Genomic DNA, 27,447 nt, shown 5'->3' with positions numbered 1-27,447 from the left:
TTGTAATCAAGTTGTAAACATGTTAAACGAGACAGTGGGTTATAACAAGTTGGTTGATGGGTCAACTGTTTAGTCAAACTGGTAGCGGGTCGATATGTTTGATTATTTAAATAAAGATTTAAATGCATTGAATACAGACTATAAGTCGTTATGTTGGGCCACTGTTTGCCTACTAGTTTCCCCTTTTAAGCAGACCAACATTGAAACGTAGAAGCATTGTATTCTCATCCAAAGCACCTAAACTACAGCACTGCCAACTTATTTTGTTTTACCCCTAAATCATTTATAAATTTTTACGATATATCATTGCAGAAAACAATTTAACTTCATTATCACTAGCCAAGCCAATCATGAGCTACTGAAGATTGGCTTGCTAAAATCTTGATTATTCACTAAACAAGCCCGAGCCCAAGTTTCATATATCGGGTCAAAACTGTCTTTAACAAACTGTCTAAAAATCATTCCAACCACGACAAATCATTCAAACCGTCTTTAACATCTACTTGTATTTAAACTTCAAATCAGACCAAGTAATATCCCAAACTCTAATTCATCATATCATATAAATGGTTGCCAAAGGACTTAAAAGTGAATAGCATCGCGTTCAGCAGCCCTCAGATTTTGCTGGGCATACTCCCTCGCTTCCTGCCTTGCCTCCTCACGAGAATGCTCTATCTGGAACTCCATAACTGAATGACGCCAACATCGTGAAGAAGGCGAGGTGCAGAATCTGCATAACTTGGCAGGTTGTCCGCGTGCTAACCCATGGGACAACTGTCACCAGAAGGGAAAAAAAAGATTTACGACAGATAATTACCGACTTGGTGAATGAGAGTAGAATTATAAAATACAATGTTATACATGTAGAAAAGATTTCCAAGAATCCGAGAGGCAACGAAGATAGGAAAACTTCGTACAAACCCAAAGCATAGAATCAGCGAGATCAACGATACTCCACGAGCTTGAATTCGTTTTTACCACTATAAAATGCATCTTTCTAAGTGGTGGAGCAAGAGTTTCCCTAAGCTGTGCTGGAATTATCAGATTCTGCATTCCACGTGAAAATTAAATTGTAATTCCATACCACAAAACATTATAAATAAATAAAACATGTTTACAAGAATATACCTTCACAGAAGTAGTATAAAACTCCAACATCTCAGCATGTTTCAGACATCGCAGCATGTCAACTAATCTTGTAAACCAACTGTCACTACGCCTTTGGTACCGATTGGGATATAGCTCAAGGCAACCTATGGAAAGACCTGGAAAGTTGGCGTTTAGAAATTCAGGTACTGTAGTGCCATTGTACCAGAACAAAACTAGCTTCGGGGCATCGATATTGAGACCCACCGATTTATTGAATCTTATCAATAATAGTTGCAGGATAGAGTTACTCGAGATGTTAATACATCCACTCTCATCACACCCTGCAAGTGTCAAGATTTTAAGAACCGGGAAATTTACGTTGCAATTCTTGAATATCGTGGTTTTCATATCGACACCGACAAATGCAAAACCATTAACTTTTTGCAGTTAATAAGCTCGAGTATGCATGGCCCGATACGCGGTGCATGGAAATGCAAAGTATGAAGATTTGGCGTGTTCAGGTGCACGCTCTTCAAGGTGCCACAGTAGGCCAAGCAGATAGTTTCTAGCTTCAAATGTGCCAGCTTCAAGTCGCTCATCCCTGGGCAATTTTTTAGAGAAAGAAGCTTTAGCGAACGAAAGTTTTCATTTAAAACATTGGGAAATTCTTGCTCATTTAATCTCTGGTTCCTTAGCAAGAGTCGTGTTTGATATTGTGCACTCTTTCGGAGCCATTTTCTTGATAAAAGACGAGCCGCGCCTTTATCTGAAGACGGAAGCAGTGACATCATATGTGTTAAGACATCTTCAGGCATTGTAGAGATGATGTCTTGTGAATCAAGTGCCGAATGCTGGCTTTCCAAATGTATTTCCCAAGGTTTCTTTCCAGCTCTTAGTCGCATTTTGATGCCTTGCAGAAGGGTTTATGATTACAGAGGTTGAATATCCCCTGTACAAGCATACAGAAAGATCCATCAAGCACCAATTTTTCATACACTTGTAGCTGGATTTTGATACTGACAAGATAGATGTATGTGCCCTTAAAAAACAAGCAGTATTTTGGAAACATGAAACAGAGTAAAACTTGAACTACACTACGGTTTCTGTTTTAAATCATGTTTATGTACTTTTTAAGGACAGCTAATTCAATCACAAAATGATATGAAGAAACCAAGCTTACAAAAACCACAAACCAATGTCAATTACCAAGAACATATACGGCTAGCAAGATATAACATGACAATGGATTTGCTCATAATATGACAGAAGCACATATGAATCAATTGCTATTTGACATAAATACACTATCAGAATATAACGGAATCAATCAAGGGTAGCATAAATCAATTACCAAATGAGACATAAATTGAAAATCTTTGATGATTAATCTTACAGGGAAAGAAATTGATTTGTGAGAATCAGCCTTTAGAATGATTTGCTAAAACTCACCTAATGAAAGCTCTTCTTGATCTTGCCCCATCTACTTAAGAAACGCTCCCCTAATCTCAAGTCTATGATTTTGATAAAAGATCATCTATAGCAGCTTCTTCGCTTTACTAGATCTAGCCCAATCAACTTAGAGAACTTTCCCCTAAACTCAATTCTACGGTTTAGATAAAAGCTCAACCGATTGCAGCTTCTTCGCGTTACTTGATCTACTTAGAAATCTTCCCTCTAAGCTTAACACTAGTGTTTGATGAAATCATTAATCCCTTCGATTTACCAAAATATTCTCAAACCGGACTCTAGGGTTTCTGATAAATGCGGCGACAATCTAAAGAGCAACGAAGCTTTATATGGTACACGGTGACCCGACAATCCACAAAAAACCTTAGACGGTACACGGAAACTAGATCCGAAAACCAATCCCGACCCGATTCACAATCACCCTTATAATTAATAATAGCATAACCGTTAGCTAACTACATTAATGATGATCATAGTAAATGTTAATAAAACTTATTGTAAATGGCTAAAAATAAAAAATGTCCCTAGAAAACAAATAGCGTAAGATATTGCAGAGATTATCTAACAAGCTACATCACACGTATTTGCTCCCAACATAGTTGTTACTTTTAAGACAGCAACGAGTGAATGCTTTTCATCTTATAAATTTCTTTTCGTTACATGATAATAAGATGATATTATTACAGAGATTATTATTAGTCTAAATGATGCATGTTTGTCCTATCATACTTTTACAGCAAAATCAAAATTGTTTTTAACAGTAAAAATACAAGCTTCCAATAGAACAAGAAGAATACAATGAAATGTTACCATTGTGGATGAACCTCGATTGCGAATCGTCGGGCCATAGCAGCTTCCTGCTTTTGGTGTAATTATTATTATATTATTATTATTATTATTATTATTATTATTATTATTATTATTATTATTATTATTTCCCCTCAGTGATTGAAACTCCTAGCCCTAGGGTTAGTGAAGCATTTACTTGTAATCGGTTGGTATAACATAGTGATTAACTGAAGTTTCGGATTCAATACACTCCAATGTGTATAAATTGAACCAAAATCTGAGTTTTATTCACATTCTTCCATCTATTGAGAGCATACTCACACGATTTGATTTTTTGAACTCAAGACCGAGCCCTAACAACACGTTCATCATCAATACGACTCTAATCCAGGTAATTGTTAAGGGGCTTTTGTTGGAAATCGAGTCGGAAACAATAACCCTCTGTGAATTTCGATTGACAGGGTGTTCATCGAATCAATTTCGGTCTAAACTATTCTAGGGTTCTTAGATTAGGGGATGTCTATTTCTGTTTTACTTTAAATAAAAAATAAATATAATTTTAAACTCGCTTTTTCTAGGAGATATAAAGGTTTGACCAGTTTTTTAGTCCATGTCTGGATCCGGGTTCGGATCCGTTCGCCCCCATTTTCTTTTTAGGTAATAAAAATGGATAATTATCATTCCAGGAATAAAATGAATTATTAATTTTTGTTGTTTGGTAAGCTAGAAAATGTTGGAATAAAATAATATGGTTGTGAGTGGTGGTGGGTGGTGGTGGCAAAGGGTGGGAGCCGAGAGCGATTGTTGGTGGTGGGTGGTAAGATGCGGGCGGTGGTGGGTGGCCATGGTAGGTGGTTGGTGGTGGCAGGTGGTGGTCGTGGCAGTGGCGGACGACGTTGGTGGTGGTGGTGGCGAGAGGGCAATGGGTGGTGGAGGTGATATAGTGTGAAAGAGGACTAGAATGAAAAAAAATAACGGGGTGAATGAAATGAATTTGAAGTGTCTTAGGTGGAACGGAATGGACATGGTAACATGTGACTTCATTCCATTGACCAACCAAACACCTTTTTTTTTTCATTCCCTCAAAATGGTCCATGTATTTTATCAATCAAACTTGTATTCAATCAATCATACGTGTTACATGTTAATCTATGATTGCGTTGTTTTTATTCGTTATTTATGTGGTATTCAATCATTCAATCAAAGTGTGTATCATTAACTTAACAAGCCATCGGTAACGATGATAGATCTGCCTGGGTAACGTTCGTCCGAATGTGACCGACTTTTGGCATTTGGATTATCGAAACCGGATCAACATAACCTTCGGGTTGCGGAAGCAAGTCACTAGGTGTAATCACACATGTTATTCAATCATTTGTTTTATTCACTCATACATGCTTAGTTTTACTAGTTTTACATATAACATGGATTGCGTTATTCACACACACACATACAAAACACATACTCACCAACAATTCGTATAGTTGACTTTATTTTATATATGATTGAGTTAAACCAGTATAATTTGCTTTAAAGTTCACAATCTATAGAATCACTATGGACTTTAGATGATAAAATAAATAAACTTTGTTTATGTTATGTTTTATTTGAGACAATGTGTTTGTGTAACATGAAATAAATGTGTTGAATATGTTATAACTTTTAACAGTGTCATGAATGAGCAATGAGCAATCATTGTTCACACCCCCGACGATTTCCGTCTTTGGTTGGGGTGTGACAAATTGGTATCCAAGCCTTGACTACAGGGTTCTAGGTTATTAGTCACCAGGACCTAAATTATAGTTGATAAGAATAGGAATATGAATCCGGAATGGAATTAGACAATTTGTTGTGTATTTGACTATTTTCAAACTCTATAAGCTTTCAACTAATCTTTTTAATTGTATTGCGTGATTTTTTTATACCTATTGTGTCCTGAATTTAGTTAAGACATTTTTTTTTTCAAAATAGCTTAGTTTGACCTGAATTAAAATGACCATTTTTTAGTCTTCGTTACCCTGTCCCGTTACCCTGCTAGAACAAAAACCAAATATTCGGTTAAGGGGTTTTTGAAAACCAATAAGCTTCCATTAATTGATTATTTGATGTTATTGGCTTTCAAAAGTTGATGTTATACATATGAAGATCGGCTTGCTAAAATCTCGACAAGCACGAACTTGAGCTAAAAATAAGATAGCTCACTAAACAAGCCTGAGCCCAAGTTTCGTTAAGTGAGTCAAAATCGTCTATAAGAAACAGAAATAAAAATTATCCAAACCGTCTAGAAATCATGTCAAGAAAAACACCACTTCAGATCATTCAAACCTCTCTCACATCTCTACCTGTTTTTAAACTTCAAATCAGACCAAGTAATATCCCAAACTCTCTAATGTATCATATCATCTTAAGAGTTGCTATATGGCATTCAATAGAGCCCAGTCAATATCATCGCGTTCAGCAGTCGTCAGATTTCTTTGGAGATAATCCCACACATCCTGCCTTGCCTCCTCACGAGAATGATTTATCGTGAACCACGTAACTGAATGACGCCAACATCGTGAAGAAGCTGAGGTGCAGAATTTACATAAATCGGCGGGTAGTCCGGATGCTAATTCCCCAAAGGACAACTGCCACATAGAAATAATAATAATAATAATAATAATAATAATAATAATAATAATAATAATAAAGATTTGTGACAGTAATTACTGACTCCGTGAACAAGAGTAGCATTAAAAGATATAATGTTATACCTGTAGATTAGATACCCAAGAAACAGAGCGGAAAAAAAGATGAGTAACCCGCGGACAAACCCAAAGCATGGAATCAGTAAGATCAACGATACTCCCCGATCTTGAATTCGTTTTTACCACAATACGAAACATATCTTTAAGTGGTGGAGCAAGAATGTCCCTAAGTGGTGGTGGAATGATCAGATTCTGCATTACACGTGAAAATTAAATTGTAATTCCATACCACAAAACATTATAAATATATAAATAAAACATGTTTTCAAGAACATACATTCTCAGATGTAGTATAAAACTCCAGCATCTCAGCATGTTTCAGACATCGCAGCATGTCAACTAATCTTGTAAACCAACTGTCACTACGCTTTTGGTACCGATTGGGATATAGCTCAATGTAAGCTACGGAAAGACCCGGAAAGTTGATATTTTGAAAGTCAGGAACTGTAGTGCCATTGTACCTGAAAGAAACTAGCCTCGGGGCATCGATATTGAGACCCACTGATTTATTGAATCTTATCAATGATAGTTGCAGGATAGAGTTACTCGAGATGTTAATACAACCACTCTCATCACACCCTGCAAGTATCAAAATTTTAAGAACCGGGAAATTTTCGTTGCAGTTCTTGAATATCGCGGTTTTCATATCAACCCCGACCAAATGCAAACCCCTTAGTTTTTTGCAACTCACAAACTCGAGTACGCATGGCCCGATGCGCGGTGCATGGAAATGCAAATTTTGAAGATTCGGCGTGTTCAGGTGCACGCTCTTCAAGGTGCCACGGTAGGCCAAGTAGATAGTTTCTAACTTCAAATGTGCCAGCTTCAAGTCCCTCATCCCTGGGCACTTTTTTAGAGAAAGATGCTTTAACGAACGAAAGTCTTCATTTAAAACATTGGGAAATTCTAGCTCACTTAATCTCTGGTTCCTTAGGAAGAGTCGTGTTTGATATTGTGCACTCTGTCGGAGCCATTTTCTTGATAAAAGATGAGCCGCGCATTTATCTGAAGACGGAAGCAGTGACATCATATGCGTGAAGAAATCTTCAGGCATTGCAGAGATGATGTCTTGTGAATCAAGTGCAGAATGCTGGCTTTCCAAGTGTATTTCCCAAGAACTCTTTCCGGCTCTTAGTCGCATTTTGATGCCTTGCAGAAGGGTTTACGATTACAGAGGTTGAATATCCCCTGTACAAGCATACAGAAAGATCCATAAAGCACCAATTTTTCATACACTTGTATCTGGATTTTGATACTGACTAGATGTATATACCCTTAAAAAACAGGCAGTATTTTGGAAACATGAAACAGAGTAAAACTTGAACTACACTACGATTTCTGTTTTATCCCATGTTTATGTACTTTTTAAAAACGGCTAATTCAATCACAAAATGATATGAAGAAACCAAGCTTACAAAAACCACAAACCAATGTCAATTAACAAGAACATATACAGCTAGCAAGATATAATATGATAATGGACTTGCTCATAATATGACAGAAGCACATATGAATCAATTGCTATTTAACATATATACACTATCAAAATATAACGGAATCAATCAAGGGTAGCATAAATCAATTACCAAATGAGACATAAATTGAAAATCTATGATGATTAATCTTACAGGGAAAGAAATTGATTTGTGAGAATCAGCCTTCAGGATGATTTGCTAAAACTCACCAAATGAAAGCTCTTGATCTTGCCCGATCTACTTAAGAAACGCTCCCCTAATCTCAATTCTATGATTTTGATAAAAGATCATCTAAACGCAGCTTCTTCGCTTTACTCGATCTAGCCCAATCAACTTAAAGAACTTTCCCCTAAACTCAATTCTAGGGTTTAGATAAAAGCTCACCCGATTGCAGCTTGTTCGCTTTACTCGATCTACTTAGAAATCTTCCCTCTAAGCTTAACTCTAGAGTTTGATGAAATCACTAATCCCTTCGATTTACCAAAACATTCTCAAACCAAACGCTAGGGTTTCTGATAAATGCGGCGACAATCTAAAGAGTAAAGAAGCTTTATATGGTACACGGTGACCCGAAAATCCACAAAAAAAAACCTTATATGGTACACAAACACTAGATCCGAAAACCAATCCCGACCCGATTCAAATCACCCTTATAATTAATAATAGCATAGCCGTTAGCTAACTACATTAAAGATGATCATAGTAAATGTTAATAAAACTTATTGTAAATGGGTAAAAATAAAAATGTCCCTAGAAAACAAATAGTGTAAGATATTGCAGAGATTATATAACAAGCTACATCACGCATATTAGCCCTGAGCATAGTTAGTGAATGCTTTTCATCTTATAAATTTCTTTTTGTTACATGATAATAAGTATTTGTCTAAATTTGTCCTATGATACTTTTACCAGCAAAATAAAAAATGTTTATAACAGTAAAAATACAAGGTTCCAATAGAACAATGAAATGTTACCATTGTGGATGAACCTCGATTGCGAATGGTCGGGCCATGGCAGCTCCCTGCGTTTGTTGTAATTATTATTATTTCCCCTCAGTGATTGAAACTCCAAGGGTTAGTGAAGCATTTACTTGTAATCATAGTGATTAACTGAACTTAAAGTCGGATTCAATTTGAGTTAATGCACTCCAATGTGTATAAACTGAACCAAAATCTGAGTTTATTCATTTTCTTCCATCTATTGCGAGCATACTCACAGGGTTAATCGAACTAAATCACCCTCTATAACACGATTTGATTTATTGAACTGAAGACCGAGCCTTAATAACACGTTCATCATCAATCCGACTCTAATCCAGGTAACTGTTATGGGGCTTTTGTTGGAAATCAAGTCGGAAACAATAACCCTCTATCAATTTGGATTGACAGGGTGTTCATCGAATCAATTTCGGTCTAAACGATTCTAGGGTTCTTAGATTAGGGGATGTCTATTTCTGTTTTACTTTAAAATATATTTTTAAACTCAAAAATAGTCCTGTTGAAATATAAAGGTTTGATCTTTTTAGACAGAATTACAAATTTTGTTCTTTAAAAAAAGCCAAATTACGGTTCGTGTCCTTTTCTAAGTTTCCTTGCAGGCGGTGTACTTTAAACTTTTTTTTTTTACAAGTTTTGTCCTTTACGCTAACTGGGTTAGAAAAACTCAGTTAAATGCCCTCACGTGAGGCTCATGTGAGGGCATTTTTGTCTTTTCGTCTGCTGCTACATAGCCCACAGGCCACCCATTTTTGTCTTTTATACAAATTCAATAGATTATATGAATGACCCGATCTCCAACCACAGCCCACAGGCCACCCACCCTGCCGGAAGGCCACCCACCACCTGTCACACACCCCCCGGTAGACCACAACCAGTCACCCACTTCATCGGAATGCCATCATCTGCTGCTACATCGCTGACGGGAGATCACAAACGTCGGTCGATTTTCGCTTCAAATTGGCTTCGACCATCGGCAAATTATCCACGAGTTGCAGGTTTCCGGTAGTCGATGTCCACGCCGGAAAAACGGGTATGTATAATACGATATGCCATCGCCGCCAACAACCCTCACCGTCTCTTTCGTTTTTCTGGCGATAGATGATGACGAAAACCCAGATCTATGACCTCCATAAACACCGGCGATGTTGCAGGTTTTCCTTTTTCCCCTCTTTTTGATTTTAAGGTTTAAGTTTGGGTTGCTTGGTGTCGAAGAGGATGGACTTCCTGCGGTGGTTTAGGGTTTCTGGGATTTGAAGATGGGGTGAGCTAGTTGCGGTGGTGAGCCAGCTGTAGTGGTGACTTTCAGTTGCAGTGGTGGTGGCTCACCGGAGTAGACGGTGGTGACGGCTCGCCGGAGATGAACGTGTAGTGGCGGTGAAGGAACAAATGGAAGATGGAAGGTAGGGTTTGGATAAAGAATATTTATAAATAATTTAATTTTGATGTTTTCAATAATTGAAAGGTTTAGTTTTTAAACAAATTAGACAGTGAGGGTTGTTGGCGGCGATGGCATATCGTATTATACATACCCGTTTTTCCGGCGTGGACATCGACTACCGGAAACCTGCAACTCGTGGATAATTTGCCGATGGGTCGGGTTCGGGTGATAGGGATACGGGTTTTGGAAAAGGATGGGTCGGGTTCGGGTGATAGGGATCGTTTGCGGTGGCCGGAATTAATGGTGGCCGGAGTTTATGGTGGCCGGAGTTTATGGTGATGGTGGTGGCTTAGAGAGAAAGGAGGGGATTATATATATTTTCTTTTTTTTTTAATTTAAAGATACACTAAAATTACAATTATGCACATCACATGTCTGGCACATGTCATACTTAACTGAGTTTTTCTAACCCAGTTAGCGTAAAGGACATAACGTGTAGGAAAAAAATGTTTAAAGTACACCGCCTGCAAGGAAACTTAACAAAGGACACGAACCGTAATTTGGCTTTTTTTAAAGGACAAAATTTGTAATTCTGTCATCTTTTTATAGGGGACAATTTCCAAAATAGTCCGGTTGAAAGAGAGAAATCTTATATAGCAAAAACTTTTTGCCTTCTCAAAATAGTTCTTCAAAATCTATCTCTCACGTGAAATTGGTATTCGTGATGTGAGATTTGGTTGACCAGTCACAGAGTGATACGTGTAAAATTAAAGAAAGTTTCATCGAAATCTGTCTTAGCCGATACTTTTGTAGTCAAAATAGTCTTCTGAAAAACCATTGTTTTGGAATGAAAGTTGTCCGTCACGTGAGGTTTTAAACTCATCGTTTTCCGCGGTATTTTGAATTTCGTCTCGTTCGACGCATTTCATTTGAATTTCGTCTTTTTTTGCATAAAAAGATGTATTGTCAGAAAAGATAGATTTTGTTACAAAGTATGTATATTTGATAGTTTTTTGATGAAATTAATCGATTTTTTCCTAAAAAGAATAGATGTTAGAAAAAGATAAATTTCACATGAAACTCATGTTTTTTTGCGTTGAAATTAGAGTTGTCAGATCCGATGAGTTTTGATATGAAACTCATCTTTTTCGATGGTTTTAATATGAAAGTTATCCTTTTCGTGTGAACTGGGTCCAAGTTGTAAGATCCGATGACTTTTGTTACAAATATATTGAACCCGATGGTTTTTTGAATAAAAACATCTTTTCCGGCATATTGGGGCCCACGTTGTCAGATCCGATGAGTTTTATTTGAAGAATATTGGATCCGATGTTGTTTAACTTAAAGCTATGGTCAACGGTGTGTTTGGTGAGTAAATCATGTATGTCGATAAGTTTTATGAGAAACTAGCTTGGATGACCCAGGTTACAATGCATTTGTATTATACGACGAAGTTTTTCATAAAATTGTTGTTAAAGACAGATTTGACCAGAAATTGTATGTATCCTTTAAAATTAGTTATACAAATATAATTCAATTGTATCCCTTCATCTTCATTTACCATTGTTGAGTTGTACGTGTTAATTTCATGGAATTTGACAATGTTGTAGTTTGTTATGGTGGTGATTGGAACGACGTTAACGGAAGTTTTGAGTACGTTCCAAAAAATTGCAAACGGGGGAGGTTCAGTTTGTCGTCAAACGTTACCTATGGTGAGCTGATTGGTATAATTCAAGATCGGTTTAAGGTAAGTCATATATATCCGAACTATCGTACAAGTTCTCATTGTACGTGTATCCCGTTGATATAGTAGACGATTATGACCTGTCCATCTTTTTAAAACGGATTATGAGAAGCAACATTTCTGAAATTGTGCTTGTCTATGTGGTCGGAGCATATGGTGAGGGTTCTATGCCGAAAAAGAAAATTGTCCCTGATCTGAATTTCCCCCTGATAGAAAGTATACCATATTTGAATACATCATCTAATGATTTAGGTTTGTCTTCAGAACATCGACAGGTTATTAATTTAAATGTGGGTCTACCCGTAGTTGAAGAAGGTAGTCCTTCTAACTCAAAGAAAGGAAAGAAACGTAAAGAAAGGTACTTGTCTTCGCATCCTATTTTAAACAAGTTGTTTACGAACAAAAGAGTTGTTACTTGAGTTAGGAATGATGGCAATAACTAATGGGTTTGAGTTCATCACTTCCCAATCTTATAAACAATGATTACAAGTCCAATGTAAGTCGGAAGGGTGTCAATGGAGCTTGCAGTCACGTAACGTCAAAGATTCTGATGCATTTTATGTAACTTTTTTTAGTGAGCTCCATACATGTTCCCAAACTAAATTTCATCCTAATCATCGCAATGCCAATAAAAAGGTAGTTGCAAACTGCATTAAGGACTTGGTTGCTGACAGATCACGCAACATTAAAGGGAAAGATATTGTCAACATTTTAAATGAAAGATTCATGGTTGATTTGTCATACAAACAAGCTTGGAAAGGTAAAGTTTATGCCGAGTCTATGCTTTTAGGTACCTCCGACGAGTCATTTGCGAGACTTCCAGTTTATTGTCACAATTTAGAAATTGCCAATCCACTTACTCGGACTCATATCCTCCGAGACGAGTCGAACCGTTTTGAGATGTCATTTGTTGCGGTTGGTGCCACTGTAAGTCTTTAGTATAAGTTTTATGATTCTCGCTGGTTAAGTCTTGTTTTGTTTAACATATGTATATTGATTACTTTTCATTTCATATAAGAAGTTTTGTTAGGTGTTTGCGCCCCGTGATTATAATCGATGGGGCACACTTGAAAGGGAGATTCAAAGGGACAATGTTTTTGGCAATCGGTATGGATGGTAACAACCAAATATTCCCTATTGCGTTTGGTGTAGGTAAGAGTGAAAGTGGTGAATCGTGGACGTGGTTTCTAATCAAACTTAAAGAGTGTGTAGGTGACCATCCCAACCTTGCAATAATTTCTGATCGAGCAAAATCAATTGAGTTAGGCATAATGAAGGCATTTCCCCTTGCCTATCAAGGTTTTTGTTGTATGCATTTGATGGTTAATCTCTGGTTAAAGGGAAAATGTCAACAACGCATATATTGGGCAACATGTAAAGCGTATAGGAGATCCGACTTTAAGCGCAATTTTAACTTACTTTGTTTGAAACAGTCGTCTGTCAAGGATACCCTTACGACGATTGGTTTTGGAAAGTGGGCTAGATCCCACTGTCCCGTTAGGCGTCATAATATAATGACCTCAAATAGTGCGGAATCTATAAATGCTTTGTCTTTGCCCGAAAGAAAATATCCTATTACTTTGTGGAACTTCAAAGAAGATGGTTCTTTGAAAGGCGAAAAGACGCAGGTAAGTAAATTTTGTGTTTATATTACAAAATTACGCATGATGTACTTTACAAACATACTTAACTTATTCACAGAAAAAATGGGTCATTTACTCTCAACATGGGCTGAAAGTAAAACGACAAGAAAAATGAGGAAAAGTCGGGCGTGGAAGGTTATGGGCATAGACGAATACCATTATACTATTGATGACGGTGGCACACGATGTGTGGTTGATTTATTGAATCGGAAATGTGATTGTCGCAAATGGCAAGTGTCAGGGTTACCATGTGGGCATGTAATAGCTGTCTGCAAATTCAACAAGCAGAAGGAATGCAGTTACTGGGCAATGGATTACTATACAAGAGAATTCCTTATATCTACATATTTGGAACCAATAAACCCGGTATGTAATTAATCTGAATGGGTGGTGCCGGAGAATCATGTACCTTTACCCCCCCCCCCCCCCATATGGAGAAAAGGCAAGCAGGTCGACCATGGGAAAATAAACGTATCCCGTCTCGTGGAGAGGAAACAGGTAAGTGTAAACAACCACTTAAATCTCAGGAGAATCCTTCCAGGATGTTCCCGCACTCAGATAATGTTACCAATTGTGAAGTAGCCGCTGCATCAGAATCTCAACCAAAGACTGTTGATTTGAACGTCTTTTGATCAACTTGTGGTTCCCGCACACAAGCATGTTAAGTGTCGGTTTTTTTGATTGTTAACATGTTACACGGTTAACATGTTAAACGGTTAACATGTTATGTGGTTTTCTTTTGCCATATCATTTTGTATTCGATAAACGCTTGTAATGTTAATATGTATGGAAGGTTGGTTTTCTTTCTTTTTAGGTTTAGTTTGCACACATGGTTCTTTTTAGGTTTAGTTTGCATGCATGGTGGTTGTAGTTTTCTAAGGTGGTGGTATGCTTGCATGCCTTTGGTCATGTAGGTGGTATGCTTACCAATTATGAAGTAGCAATTATGAAGGTGGTATGTACCAGACTATTCATACAACAATAAATGGTAATAAATACTAGTTAAAATGGAAAGTAATTTCATATATTGAAAACTCGGTGGTTACCGTGATACACAAAATCATGGGATATACCCATCTACTTTCCACAACCACTACATAACATAATATATTGTTCACACACACTACATACCCAAATATATATATATATTGTTCACAAACACCACATAGCATAATACCTTGTTATTTTAAGACACAAAAAAACCCAACTTCAGCACCGTAGATGCGTCCACAATTTCACCAAATATAAAACCGGTAACGCATGCAAACTCTTTCGGACCAAAACGAACAATATTCAAACCAACCATGTCATAATAAATACCATCATACTCAGGATCATATGTAAAAGGTGATTCGCGTAGTAAAATTGCATGCATTAGCGGGCAATCAGGCTTGTTGGCCTTCACATTAGTCCAGTGACTAAACATTGTTCCATCCAAAGATCCTTGATAGTGGTAGAACGGCCAAGTACCGATAAAATCAACTTCAAATCATCCAAACTATTCTGGTTTGAGGGGACTTTTTCTACATTACCAAAGTTTGGTGTTAGGGTTTCAAAATTAGGGTTTAAAGAAAATGTTTCAACCATATATTAGGGTATATCACTTTAAAATACCTTTTTTTGATGCTTACTTTTTGCTTTGGCTTCATTTTTCTCAGGCTGTTGGTCGTCATGTTGAGTGGCTTCGTCTTGTTGAATGGCTTCATCATGTTGAATGTCTTCGTCATGTTGAATGGTTTTTTCAACATCATCATTGGTTTTTTCTTGTGGTTTAGTATCACCCTCGGAAGGCTCCACCAAAGGGTCATCCATGGGGATATGCTTTCTTGTCGGCTTTAATATGTAACAATCACCTGGTGGTCCAACAATCGGTTTCAACAAAAAAGGATGTGAGGTTTTTAGGGTTTTGATGAAGATGAATCGTTGGAAAGAGAAGTGGAAGAAGAACAAGGTGGGTGGGGGTTTCCCGAGAAGCATGCATAAAAAGGAGTGTTATCATAAACCCCTTGGATTTTCAAAGAAACTCATCGGACCAGACATATATGTGTTAAAACCAATCGGCATAATTAATTTTGGCCTAAATGTCACGAAATATAACAACTTTGGCCCATCGTTTAGTTTTAATCCAAATTTATAGGATCCAAAAGCCCACCCAATATTTGATCCAAACTTGTCTTATATATTTTCCTTTAAATTTCCTTTTTTGCAAAGAAACCATAATTTGCCATTTCTCACTAAAATGGCCAAACCAATTTGCAACGATCCGGATACATGCCTCCCAGATCTTGATAAGTTTGACGACATTGAAACCTTCATACACGTCTTCGATGAAATGCATGTGGAAGAAAAAAATGTTTGGCAACCTCGCCAAAACACTAAAACTGAAGATGATCCCTTTGCCGTATGGGATGGTGATGATTTTGACATCGATGCAGCTTGGGAGGAAGCATTTAGGGGCTTGAAGATCAATAACAAACAGGCTGGAAACAAAACAAAACTGGATCCAAAGAAAGAAAAAGAAGAAGACCAGAAGGGTGTTGATTACATGGAAATCAACTAATGGAAAATGTGGATTTGTATTTTTCATTTGCTTTCATGTAAAAATATGGTTTAATCAAGTTACTATATGTTGTTTTCTTAGGATAATATTGAGTTACTAACACTTAATAGTCAGTTACAAATACAACACAAATTAAATTATAAAAAAATAACATAACATTTAAAGAACACTAAGTTGAAAACTTAGTGCTAAAACAGTACAAAAAGGGTGGTTAAAACATTACAAAAACCATGATAACTACAACAAAACATGCATCAAAATTACATAAACTTCAACAAACATTCTTCACTAACGGGTGTGCACCCAAACATCATTTACAGCATCCCAATCTTGATGAACGCGGATGTTAGCAAACGGGTAGATGATATCTTGATTGGTGCTGTCAAAATAGACCAGCTACTTAGTTTCCCCGATTTTGCTAGCAATTCGACCAACCCACCAACCATCATTTGCAAAAACATCAACCTTCTGGCGGAGAACAAAGTCAGTAACAACCACAGCAGCAGGCTTTGGCCTTATTTTGTCGACCGTAACAAACTCTCTAAGAAACCCAGACTGATCACCTTCAAGCATGGTACGGAACTGAACGATGTAGGTCTTCTTGCCAACACGTGACATTATGTTGCCATCATAATACAATCCGACGAACCCAGCACCCAGATCAATAACTTCAATCTGATCACCTATCTTGAATTTCATTGTTCTACAAGAAAGTTTTGTTGGAGTGGGAGAACATTTAAGGAAAATATAATATAACAAGGTTAAAATACAAATTTTTTGGATTTTATAAAACTTTAATGAAAATCAACTGAGGAGATAAAATTCAGAGCTAAATTATCGTTTGTTTTAAACTTTTTTTGTAAATTAATCGTTTTTTTATTTACTTTATTGAAAATCATCGGACAAGACTATGTTCACTGAAAAAGTATCATTTTTTTTTCTATTTTTTTGAAATTTCACGTAGTTGACGAAATTCATTTGAAATGCGTCCGAGGAGACGAATTTCAAAAAATCGCGAAAATCATCTTTTTTGAAACCTCACGTGATGGACAACTTTCATTCCAAAACAATGGTTTTTCAGAAGATTATTTTGACTAAAAAAGTGTCAGCCAAGACAAATTTCGATGAAACTTTATCTTTAACTTTACACGTGTCACTCTGTGACTGGTCAACCAAATCTCACGTCACGAATACCAATTTCACGTGGGAGATAGATTTTGAAAGACTATTTTGGGAAGGCAAAAAGTTTTGGACTATATAGGATTTCTCTCTCTTCAAGAGGATTATTTTAGTGTAAAGTCCCAAATTTCTATAATAATATTTTAATATATTATTTGTTTTAACGGAAGAGAATTTACCCGAGTTAGTAAATAATAAATAGAGAGATAAGTAGGCTAAGTAAATGGAATTGATCATGGACTAAAAAGAAAACACGGGCCTTAGGTCCATGGGCTTAAGGGAGTATAAATATCCCTTAAACCCTAAATCTTTCCATTTCCAACCATTCTACACTCTTGCCTACACCTTAAAACACACACTTAAGCCTAATACCCCTCCCTATAGCCGCCGCCCACCATCCAACCTTAAACCGATCATGGACACGTTAGACCTTTGACCATACTAACAAGATAACAAGTCCAAGATCACGTCCCAAGCTAGCCGTAACCTAGAATCATCAAAAAGGTATGTTCTTTACGTTTAAAGGTTACATTTTTATGAACGTTCTTCCATGAAACTTAACCCTAGACTAGATCGGGTCTAGATAGAACATAAAGTTGATAACTTGATGATTTAAAATGAAGAAAAGGATTCAAGGTTACATACGGTTTGTCAAGAGAACCCTAGATCTAGCTTAATGGACATTTTTATGGTTAAAGGTTCAAACTTTATGCTAAAAAAAGGGTTAGGACTTGTCATTGGGGTGGTAGCGAGCGTAAAACGGCTTAGGAGGTTGAACTTTAGGTGATTAAAAATATGGTTACGGGTCGTTAATCGTTATTAAACCTAAGAATGATTTATGGATAAGAAAGATAAAAATTGGGTGCATCAGACCTGAGGGTTCGGCCAATGGAAGGATCCTTGGTCAAACCATAGGTTCTCGGTCGAGCATGCAGTCACCCAGGGTTCTCGGTGGCCAAGTTCTCGGCCATGCGGTTCTTGGCAATGTGGTTCTCGGCCATGGGGTTCTCGGTCACGAGCTGAGTTCTCTGCCAAGAGTTCTCGGCTGACTAGTCTTCTGTTAGGTTTTGGGCTTGAGTCCAGTTGGGCCCAGACAGTTAACAAGCTGGCCCAATATCCTAAGTCTGACAACAAGCCCAACTTAGATGATGCTTGGGCTACTAAATAACCCACTTAATTAGTTAGACGGTGATTAACGAATATATATATATATATATATATATTTAACAGTTAGCCGTGCTCAATTAAAGAAAGGAATCACTATTAACGGCGAACACAACAGGATCCAGGTGAGTTTCTAGCCCCATTTCCTTGTTATGTTTTCGGGGCTGTGTGCATACTCGATGTGATTAGTTAATACACTTACCATAAATGGTAAGTGTATGCCATGTATGATTTATGTGATAGATATTATGTTATGATTGTGAATGAAAGCTTGTCGACACATGAACGATCTCGGATATTGCACGTATTGACAAGGGAGGTATGTATATGAAAGATGAATGTGTATGATATAAATGTATGAACGATATATGAGTATGTAATAATGATTAAAGAAAGTATATGTATGAGTATGTAAAGATAGTATGAACGAAGAAGAAGAATGAGAGATCAGACCCTAATAATATCTGAGATAGAAAAGACGAGATTAGACCCTTATAATATCTGAGATAGAGAAGTAAAAAGGGATCAGACCCTAATAATATCTAAGATAGACAAGAAAGGGATCAGACCCTAAATAATATCTGAGATAGACAAAGGAAAGAGGGATTAGACCCTAATAATATCTGAGATAGAAAAGGAAGGGATCAGACCCTAATAATATCTGAGATAGAATGAACAGTAAATATAAAGTATGAACGTAATAAAGTATGTACGTATGTATGAAATAAAAATAAATTAGTAAGTAATTATTATGTATCTTCGGATGCATGATTGAAGGTAAGTGAATGTATTGTATGATGTATGATTAACTAGAACTCACTCAGCGTAGCTGACTTTTAGTATGCACGCAGGTGAGTAGGATGCGACAGCTGGTGTGAGCGGGACACATGGCAGAAGAATAAAAGCCTGGCATCTGAAGATCTGCTATGTTTTATAAGTTATGTTTTGATTTTGAAAAGACAAGAAGAATGGTTTTAAGACATGTTTATGATTTAATATGTAACGTTTACGAAAGTTTTATGTTCCGCGTAAGTTTTTAATCAACTCTGATTTTAGAACTGCGTTTATGAGTAAATCCAACACATAAGTAGGGCTACCGGTAACGGGGCCTTACAAGTTGGTATCAGAGCAAAGTTCGAGAGATTTAAGCATCCTACATGCTTAGACTCGAACAGATAATGGGATTTTAAGTAAGAAAAGAAAGAAGATGCCAATTCAAGAATGCCATGTGTCGCTCAAGCAAGCTCAGTAAAGGTAAGACGTATGATTTAATGTTAAATGATAAAGAAAGGATATGTGAGCGATAGGGATAGGATTAATTGATTGTCTTGACTGACTAACTGTTTAAAGTAGAACCAGCACAAATAGACTCGTAAAGGAAAGTGTATAGGAACCGGAAACTAACGTGATCAGCTAATCACAACTGGCCACTGTTATTACCTGTTAGCCTTACTATCCTTGTACTAAATAGTTCCTTGAGTGATGACGTTTGTGTTTTACCTTTTTAGAATACGATGGCTGGAACAGGAGAAAATGTGGGAGCTGGAGGTCGCGCTGGACGTCGTGGCAGGCCTCGTCGTGCCCAGCAACCTTTGGTAGAAACAACTTCCAACACTGGAGATGAAGAAAGCGCAGCTGGAAGAAACCCTGAAAACAATGAAGGGGTTCAACTCGATCCCTTAATTCAAGCAGCTATTGTTCAAGCTGTAGCCACTGCTGTGAAGAACATTACTCCTGGAGTGTCTGCTGGAAGTCGGGAAAGAACTGCTGGAGGGGCAGGGGGTGATGGTGAGAGAAATGAAGATGAAGAGAGGGAGGCCTCGAGTGGAGTTAGGTCTGTGAAAGCCGGTGACAGGAAACGAGGCCGAGGTGGGTGCAACTATAAGTCCTTCAAAGGATGTGACCCGCCGAAGCTAACTGGCTTGGGAGACGCAATCGCTACCATTCAATGGATAACCGTCATAGATAAGATTATCCGCATTAGCGAATGCCGTCCCGACCAAGCTGTGGGTTATGCTACCCAGTCTGTAACACCACGTCCCTAGCCCTTTTAATTTAGGCTTAAATATACTAACTTAGAAAGTACAGGGACCAGAATTGTAAATTCTGAAAATATTGTCCCGTCGCGGTACGCGACGAGGTAACATGTAAACCCATCGCGGTACGCGATGGGGTTGATGAGTCACCGGACACGTGTTAATACCGTATCGACACGTGGCGCAATATGACAGGCCACGTGTCAACACCGCATAAGGCGGTGTACTTTTGCGGCGTCGCGGTATGCAACCAGTCCCAAAGAACAGGGCGCGGTACGCGACGGGGTCAAGGATTGGCTATATAAGGGGGGTGACGGGCATGAGCTCAAATCATCCCCAAAACACCTTCATTTACACACACATAGCCTTAGAAAACGTGCCCCGTTGCTGTAGCAAGCCGACTGTATTGTTTTCTCGATATTCGTGCAAGAAACGAAGTTGGAATTAAGCTAGCAATCACCTAAGCGAGTAGATCAAGTCCTGCCTTATCGTGTTATCATTCTAAGCATCCAATCTAAGGTAGGAGTTATGTTTAAGTTATTTGAATTATAGCTTAGACTATCAATCGAGGCTATGGCCTTTAACCTTGATCGTATTTTACAAACATTCATTCACAATCATGTTTTCATACAACGTTACTTCATGATGAAGTAATGTTAAACAAAAGAGATATTTTGACGGGCATGTAGTAAGTTTCTTGCCTAAGGAAAAGTAATTCGCATAAATCCCAATCAACTGAGGGACCCGTTTACTTACCTGGAGAAACTTACCAACGTGATAGAACCTATTAGGCCAAAGCAGGCTATATCAAACGTCACATAAAACTAAGTGTTTTCATTCACAATCAGAGACAAACGATTTCAAGGTTAAGCTTACAATCATAGCTTAACATCATTCAAAACATTCATACGAACCTATTTATGTATAGGTTAATATCATTCACAGTCGATCAATCAGTCAGTCAAGGTTTACAACACCGACGGTACAGGTGAATACGTCAACCTTTTTAATCAGTCAAAACATATTTATACTCAATGAGACGAACGAGTGTTTGTCTTAACGAGTCAATCAATGTCTACATGAGATAATGAAATCTCTAAAACATTATAATACAAAGTAGAGAATAATATCAACTCAGACCGAATACGCATGTGTCTGGATCCAAACATAACTGTTAAAGCTCAATCAATCAATCAAAGGCAATGAAGCCACGAGCTTAAACGGTCATGACCAGTTCTCAGTTTAGGGTCGTTTGGCTCGGGGAATACCGTTGTGTGTGTAGGGCAGTGGTACATATATCGGAAGTAGAAATGCTTCCGCTGAGATTGTCAAGAAAACTACATTTGTATTATATTGTCATTCAAAATGTTTTATTGAGTCATACGTGTTCACCAGCATATTGCTGACATATTTTTCCCAACCATTGCAGGTAATTAAGTATTAATAGCAGTAGCAAGGATTGGAGTCGTAATGAAGATAGATGCGCGTATCGGATGGCTCCATTTTTTTATAACTAATAATCCTTGTAATATGAACATATATTTTGTAAACTAATACTCGGTGTTTAATTCCCGAGTAAATTTTCAATGTAAATTAATATTATATTCAAACCTAAAGTCTTCCGCTAAAATCAACCCAATACTCTGATATATTTACAAAACAGGTACCAACTTGTAGTCACACGCCTAGGCCCTAAGTCGGGGTGTGACACAGTCTTTCGAAGAGGAAGCAATGTACTGGTGGGAATCGATTGAGCAAAGAAGAAGTCGAGAGGAAATCAAGGCTCTGAGGTGGGAGGATCTGAAAGAACTGGTTATGAAGAAATTCTGTGCTGACGCCGAGGTTGAGAGGGCGGAGATGAAATTCCTGAACTTGAAAGCTGGAGCGATGACTCATCATGAGTATACCACCGAGTTCAACCGAATGTCTCGGTTGGTACCCGATATGGTCAACACTGAGGCAAAAAGGATCAAGTGTTATGTGAGAGGATTGCCACAAAAAGTCCGCATGTTAGTCAGGACAAGTAAACCTGCTACCTTTGACTTTGTTGTCGAGCTTGCAGAGATGGTTTATGCAGATCTGGCTACGGATGATATTGTGGTGGAAGAAGAGAAGAAGGATAAGAAGTGGGTTGCTCCTGTTAAACGACTCGGTACTCAGTTGTGGAACTCCAAGGATAAGAAGCAGAAAGTGTGGGAGAAGAGGTCGTGCAAGACGTGTGGCAAAATGCATGGGGGTGAGTGTAAGTGGGGTAAGGATCGGATGTTTGTTATAAGTGTGGTAAGGCTCATGGTGGGGAATGCAGGCTGGGATCGAATGCATGTTATAAGTGTGGAAAGGTGGGGCATTATGCTCCCGATTGTACTGCAAAATCCGCATGTTACAAGTGCAGTAAGCCAAGACATTTTGCTAAGGAATGCGCTGATGGTGGTGCCGGAGGGAGTGGGAAGAATGATGCTGATCAGACTAGGCCAAGAACCAGAGCCTACATGTTAACCCAGGAACAAGCCAAGCAGATTCCAGATGTCGTCACAAGTACGTTTCTAGTAAGCGGCATTTCCGCTTCTGTATTATTTGATTCGGGTGCGAATAAAAGTTTCGTAGCTACTCCATTAAGTAAGTTAGCTAAAATGAAATGTTGCCGAGTGTCTGAAAGATTTCTAGTAGAGACCGCTAGTGATACTTCAGTTAAAATAATGAAAATGGTTAAGGACTGTAAGATAGAGTTAGAGGGACATGAGTTCCCTGTTACCTTGTATGTAATGACCTTAGGAGGGTTCGATGTGGTTTTGGGAATGGATTGGTTATCTGAGTTTGAAGCTCAGATAGTATGTAAGAGTAGGATAATAAGGTTAAAGTCTTTGGATGGTAGTGAGGTGACGGTTTTTGGTGATAAGGAAAGTTCTGGGCTTAATGTCATTTCGATGATAAAAGCCGAGGGTTTGTTAAGGCGGGGGTGCGGTGCCTACCTGGCGTATATTGTCAACGCTACGGCCGAGACAAAAGAAATGAAAGATATTCCTATCGTGTGCGACTACCCAGAAGTATTCCCAGAGGATCTTCTGAGGTTACCACCGGAGCGAAAGATAGAATTCCAGATAGATTTAGTACCAGGAGCCCAACCCGTCGCGAAAGCACCTTACCATTTAGCACCGTCCGAGATGAAAGAATTAATGTCCCAACTGCAAGAACTCCTTGACAAGGATTTTATCAGACCAAGTGTTTCCCCGTGGGGCGCACCCGTATTATTCGTGAAGAAGAAGGATGGAAGTATAAGAATGTGCATAGATTATCGCGAGTTGAACAAGCTTACGGTAAAGAATATATATCCTTTGCCAAGGATTGATGATCTGTTTGACCAGCTGCAAGGTTCAAGTTGGTTTTCACGAATAGATCTTAGATCAGGCTATCATCAGCTGAAGGTGAAGGAGGCAGACATCCCTAAGACAGCGTTTCGTACGCGGTATGGACACTACGAGTTTCTCGTGATGTCATTCGGTCTAACGAATGCTCCCGCAGCATTTATGGACATGATGAATAGGGTGTGTCGGCCATTGTTGGATAAGTCAGTTATTGTCTTCATCGACGATATATTGATCTATGCAAAGAGCGAGTCTGATCATGCTGATCATCTGAAAGAGGTATTGGAGACTCTGAAGAGAGAGAAGTTGTATGCTAAGTTTTCGAAATGCGCATTCTGGTTGCGATAAGTGCAATTTCTAGGTCACGTGATTAATCCTGAAGGGATTACCGTGGACCCAGCTAAGATTGAAGCGATAACTAATTGGAAGACTCCACAGAATCCGACTGATATACGAAGCTTCTTAGGGTTAGCTGGCTACTATAGGAGATTCATCGAAGGTTTCTCCAAGATAGTCGCACCGTTGACCGGTATGACCCGAAAGTCGATAGTATTCAGTTGGGGAAAGTTCCAAGAAGAAGCTTTTCAAGAGTTAAAGAAGAGACTTACGCAAGCTCCAATCATTGCCTTACCCGATGGTGACGAGGACTTAGTTGTTTGTACTGATGCTTCGCATCGTGGGTTAGGTTGCGTGTTGATGCAACGAGGAAAGGTGATAGCTTACGTGTCTAGGCAGTTGAAAGTCCATGAGAGTACTTATCCGATGCATGATTTAGAACTAGCAGCAGTAGTGCATGCTTTAAAGATATGGAGGCGTTATCTGTATGGTACTAAGTGTACCATCTACACAGATCATAAAAGTTTAAAGTATTTCTTCGAGCAGAAGGAATTGAACATGAGACAGAGGAGATGGTTGGAGCTGATTAAGGATTACGACTGCGATATTAAGTACTATCCTGGTAAAGCTAATGTGGTTGCCGACGCGCTGAGCCGTAAGAACGAGGAAGTCCTTGTAACAGTGAAGTCATACCAGCTTATTATGAATTCAAGCCTTTCGAAGAAATCATCAAAGTGCAATCAGAGGTGCTAGTAGATGAGGAGTTGGTAAAGAAAGAAAGAGTTTACGGCCAACAAGATGAGCTAATGGAAAACACTCATGGTGTTAAGACTAGGTTTGACCGTATGTGGATCCCACGCCATGGAGATCTCAAAGGTCGAATCTTAGATGAAGCTCATAAGTCAAGATACTCGATTCATCCTGGAGCTATGAAGATGTGCCAATATTTGAAAAGAGACTACTGGTGGCCAGGAATGAAAAATGATGTGGTGGATTATGTTAGTAAGTGCTTAACTTGTTTACAAGTCAAAGCCAAACATCAAAAGCCTTATGGGAAGATGAAACCGCTAGAGATACCATAATGGAAATGGGAACACATCACCATGGACTTCATAACTAAGCTACCCCGTACAGCTAAGAATCATAATACCATCTGGGTGATTGTGGACCGTTTGACCAAGAGTGCTCACTTTCTGCCCATACAAGAGGCTATCTCGTCAGAAACGTTAGCAAGCTTGTTCATAAAAGAGGTTGTATCTAAGCATGGAGTACCGTTATCAATCGTGTCTGATAGAGATACACGGTTTACTTCGAGGTTTTGGAAGAAGTTCCATGAAGCTATGGGAACGAGACTGAACATCAGTACGGCGTATCATCCTCAAACCGATGGACAGTCTGAGACGATGATCCAGACCCTTGAGGATATGCTACGTGCCTGTGTTTTAGATTTCGGTGGAAGTTGGGATGATCACATGCACCTAGCAGAGTTCTCCTATAACAACAGTTACCATTCAATTATTGATATACCACCGTTTGAGATGCTTTATGGTAGACGATGTAGAACCCCGGTGTGTTGGGGTGAGATTGGCCAGAAAGAAATGGGAAGTTTAGAAGTTGTTCAAGAGACGTCTTCAAAGTTCGATCAGATTAAAGCCAGAATGAAAGCTGCTCAAGACAGACAAAATTCGTATGCTGATAAGCGACGACGACCGATCGAGTTTAACGTTGGTGACAATGTGATGCTCAAGGTCTCGCCCTGGAAAGGGATCATTCGCTTTAGAAAGAGGGGGAAGTTGAGTCCAAGGTACATTGGACCGTTTAAGATTTTAGATCGTGCGGGTGAAGTAGCCTATAAGCTAGATCTACCTGATGAGCTAGAAGGAATTCATTCAACCTTCCATGTTTCACATTTAAGAAAATGTCTAGCTGATGGCACTTCTCACGTGCCCCTGGTGGACAATGAGGTTGATGAACAGTTGAACTACATTGAGCAACCGATAAAGATAGTGGACCGCAAGGAGAAGCAACTTCGTCATAAGGTTATACCCTTAGTAAAAGTGATATGGAAGCATCGTAAGGGATCAGATGCTACTTGGGAAGCTGAGGATGAGATGCGCAAGTTTTACCCTAACCTATTTATGTAATAGTTAGGTTTCGGGGACGAAATCTCTTTAAGGAGGGAAGACTTGTAACATCCTAAATTTCTATAATAATATTTTAATATATTATTTGTTTTAACGGAAGAGAATTTACCTGAGTTAGTAAATAATAAATAGAGAGATAAGTAGGCTAAGTAAATGGAATTGATCATGGACTAAAAAGGAAAGACGGGCCTTAGGTCCATAGGCTTAAGGGAGTATAAATACCCCTTAAACCCTAAATCTTTCCATTTCCATCCATTCTACACTCTTGCCTACACCTTAAAACAAACACTTAAGCCTAATACCCCTCCCTATAGCCGCCGCCCACCATCCAACCTTAAACCGATCGTGGACACGTTAGACCTTTGATCATACTAACAAGATAACAAGTCCAAGATCACGTCCCAAGCTAGCCGTAACCTAGAATCATCAAAAAGGTATGTTCTTTACGTTTAAAGGTTACATTTTTATGAACGTTCTTCCATGAAACTTAACCCTACACTAGATTGGGTCTAGATAGAACATGAAGTTGATAACTTAATGATTTAAAATGAAGAAAAGGATTCAAGGTTACATACGGTTTGTCAAGAAAACCCTAGATCTAGCTTAATGGACATTTTTATGGTTAAAGGTTCAAACTTTATGCTAAAAAAAGGGTTAGGACTTGTCATTGGGGTGGTAGCGAGCGTAAAACGGCTTAGGAAGTTGAACTTTAGGTGATTAAAAATATGGTTACGGGTCGTTAATCGTTATTAAACCTAAGAATGATTTATGGATAAGAAAGATAAAAATTGGGTGCATCAGACCTGAGGGTTCGGCCAATGGAAGGATCCTTGGTCAAACCATAGGTTCTCGGTCGAGCATGCAGTCACCCAGGGTTCTCGGTGGCCAAGTTCTCGGCCATGCGGTTCTCGGCCATGTGGTTCTCGGTCATGGGGTTCTCGGTCACGGGCTGAGTTCTCTGCCAAGAGTTCTCGGCTGACTAGTCTTCTGTTAGGTTTTGGGCTTGAGTCCAGTTGGGCCCAGACAGTTAACAAGCTGGCCCAATATCCTAAGTCTGACAACAAGCCCAACTTAGATGATGCTTGGGCTAACTAAATAACCCACTTAATTAGTTAGACGGTTGATTAACGAATATATATATATATAACAATTAGCCGTTCTTAATTAAAGAAAGGAATCACTATTAACGGCGAACGCAACAGGATCCAGGTGAGTTTCTAGCCCCATTTCCTTGTTATGTTTTCGGAGCTGTGTGCATACTCGATGTGATTAGTTAATACACTTACTTTAAATGGTAAGTGTATGCCATGTATGATTTATGTGATAAATATTATGT

The 27,447-nt window shown here is 38.5% G+C and overlaps 2 protein-coding genes across 2 annotated transcripts in view; both read right to left on the bottom strand.

Annotated features, from left to right (window-relative positions):
• Positions 1-582: 582 nt before the first annotated feature.
• Positions 583-27,447, bottom strand: part of LOC143597769 (uncharacterized) — a 32,779-nt gene continuing 5,914 nt past the window's right edge. The window contains exons 3-4 of the mRNA XM_077076175.1: positions 862-1,047; positions 583-774 (exon numbers count right to left, since the gene is read on the bottom strand). Of these exons, the coding sequence (XP_076932290.1) occupies positions 583-774; positions 862-1,047 (378 nt within the window). The remainder of the gene's footprint in view (positions 775-861; positions 1,048-27,447) is intronic.
• LOC143597775 (uncharacterized) lies at positions 5,760-8,665 on the bottom strand. Its single transcript, XM_077076179.1, has 4 exons — positions 8,542-8,665; positions 6,370-7,280; positions 6,099-6,284; positions 5,760-5,972 (listed from the first exon to the last, which is right to left on the bottom strand). Exons 2-4 carry the CDS (start codon positions 7,231-7,233, stop codon positions 5,760-5,762), a joined length of 1,263 nt encoding a protein of 420 aa, XP_076932294.1. The 5' UTR covers positions 7,234-7,280; positions 8,542-8,665.

The sequence above is a fragment of the Bidens hawaiensis genome, unplaced genomic scaffold (genome assembly GCF_021521415.1).
Source record: "Bidens hawaiensis isolate Kalapana, Puna unplaced genomic scaffold, B.hawaiensis_p1.1 tig00049023_1, whole genome shotgun sequence".
NCBI classification, from domain to species: domain Eukaryota; kingdom Viridiplantae; phylum Streptophyta; class Magnoliopsida; order Asterales; family Asteraceae; genus Bidens; species Bidens hawaiensis.
Note: the sequence above shows the minus strand (reverse complement) of the source record. Positions and strands in the feature narration are given on the sequence as shown.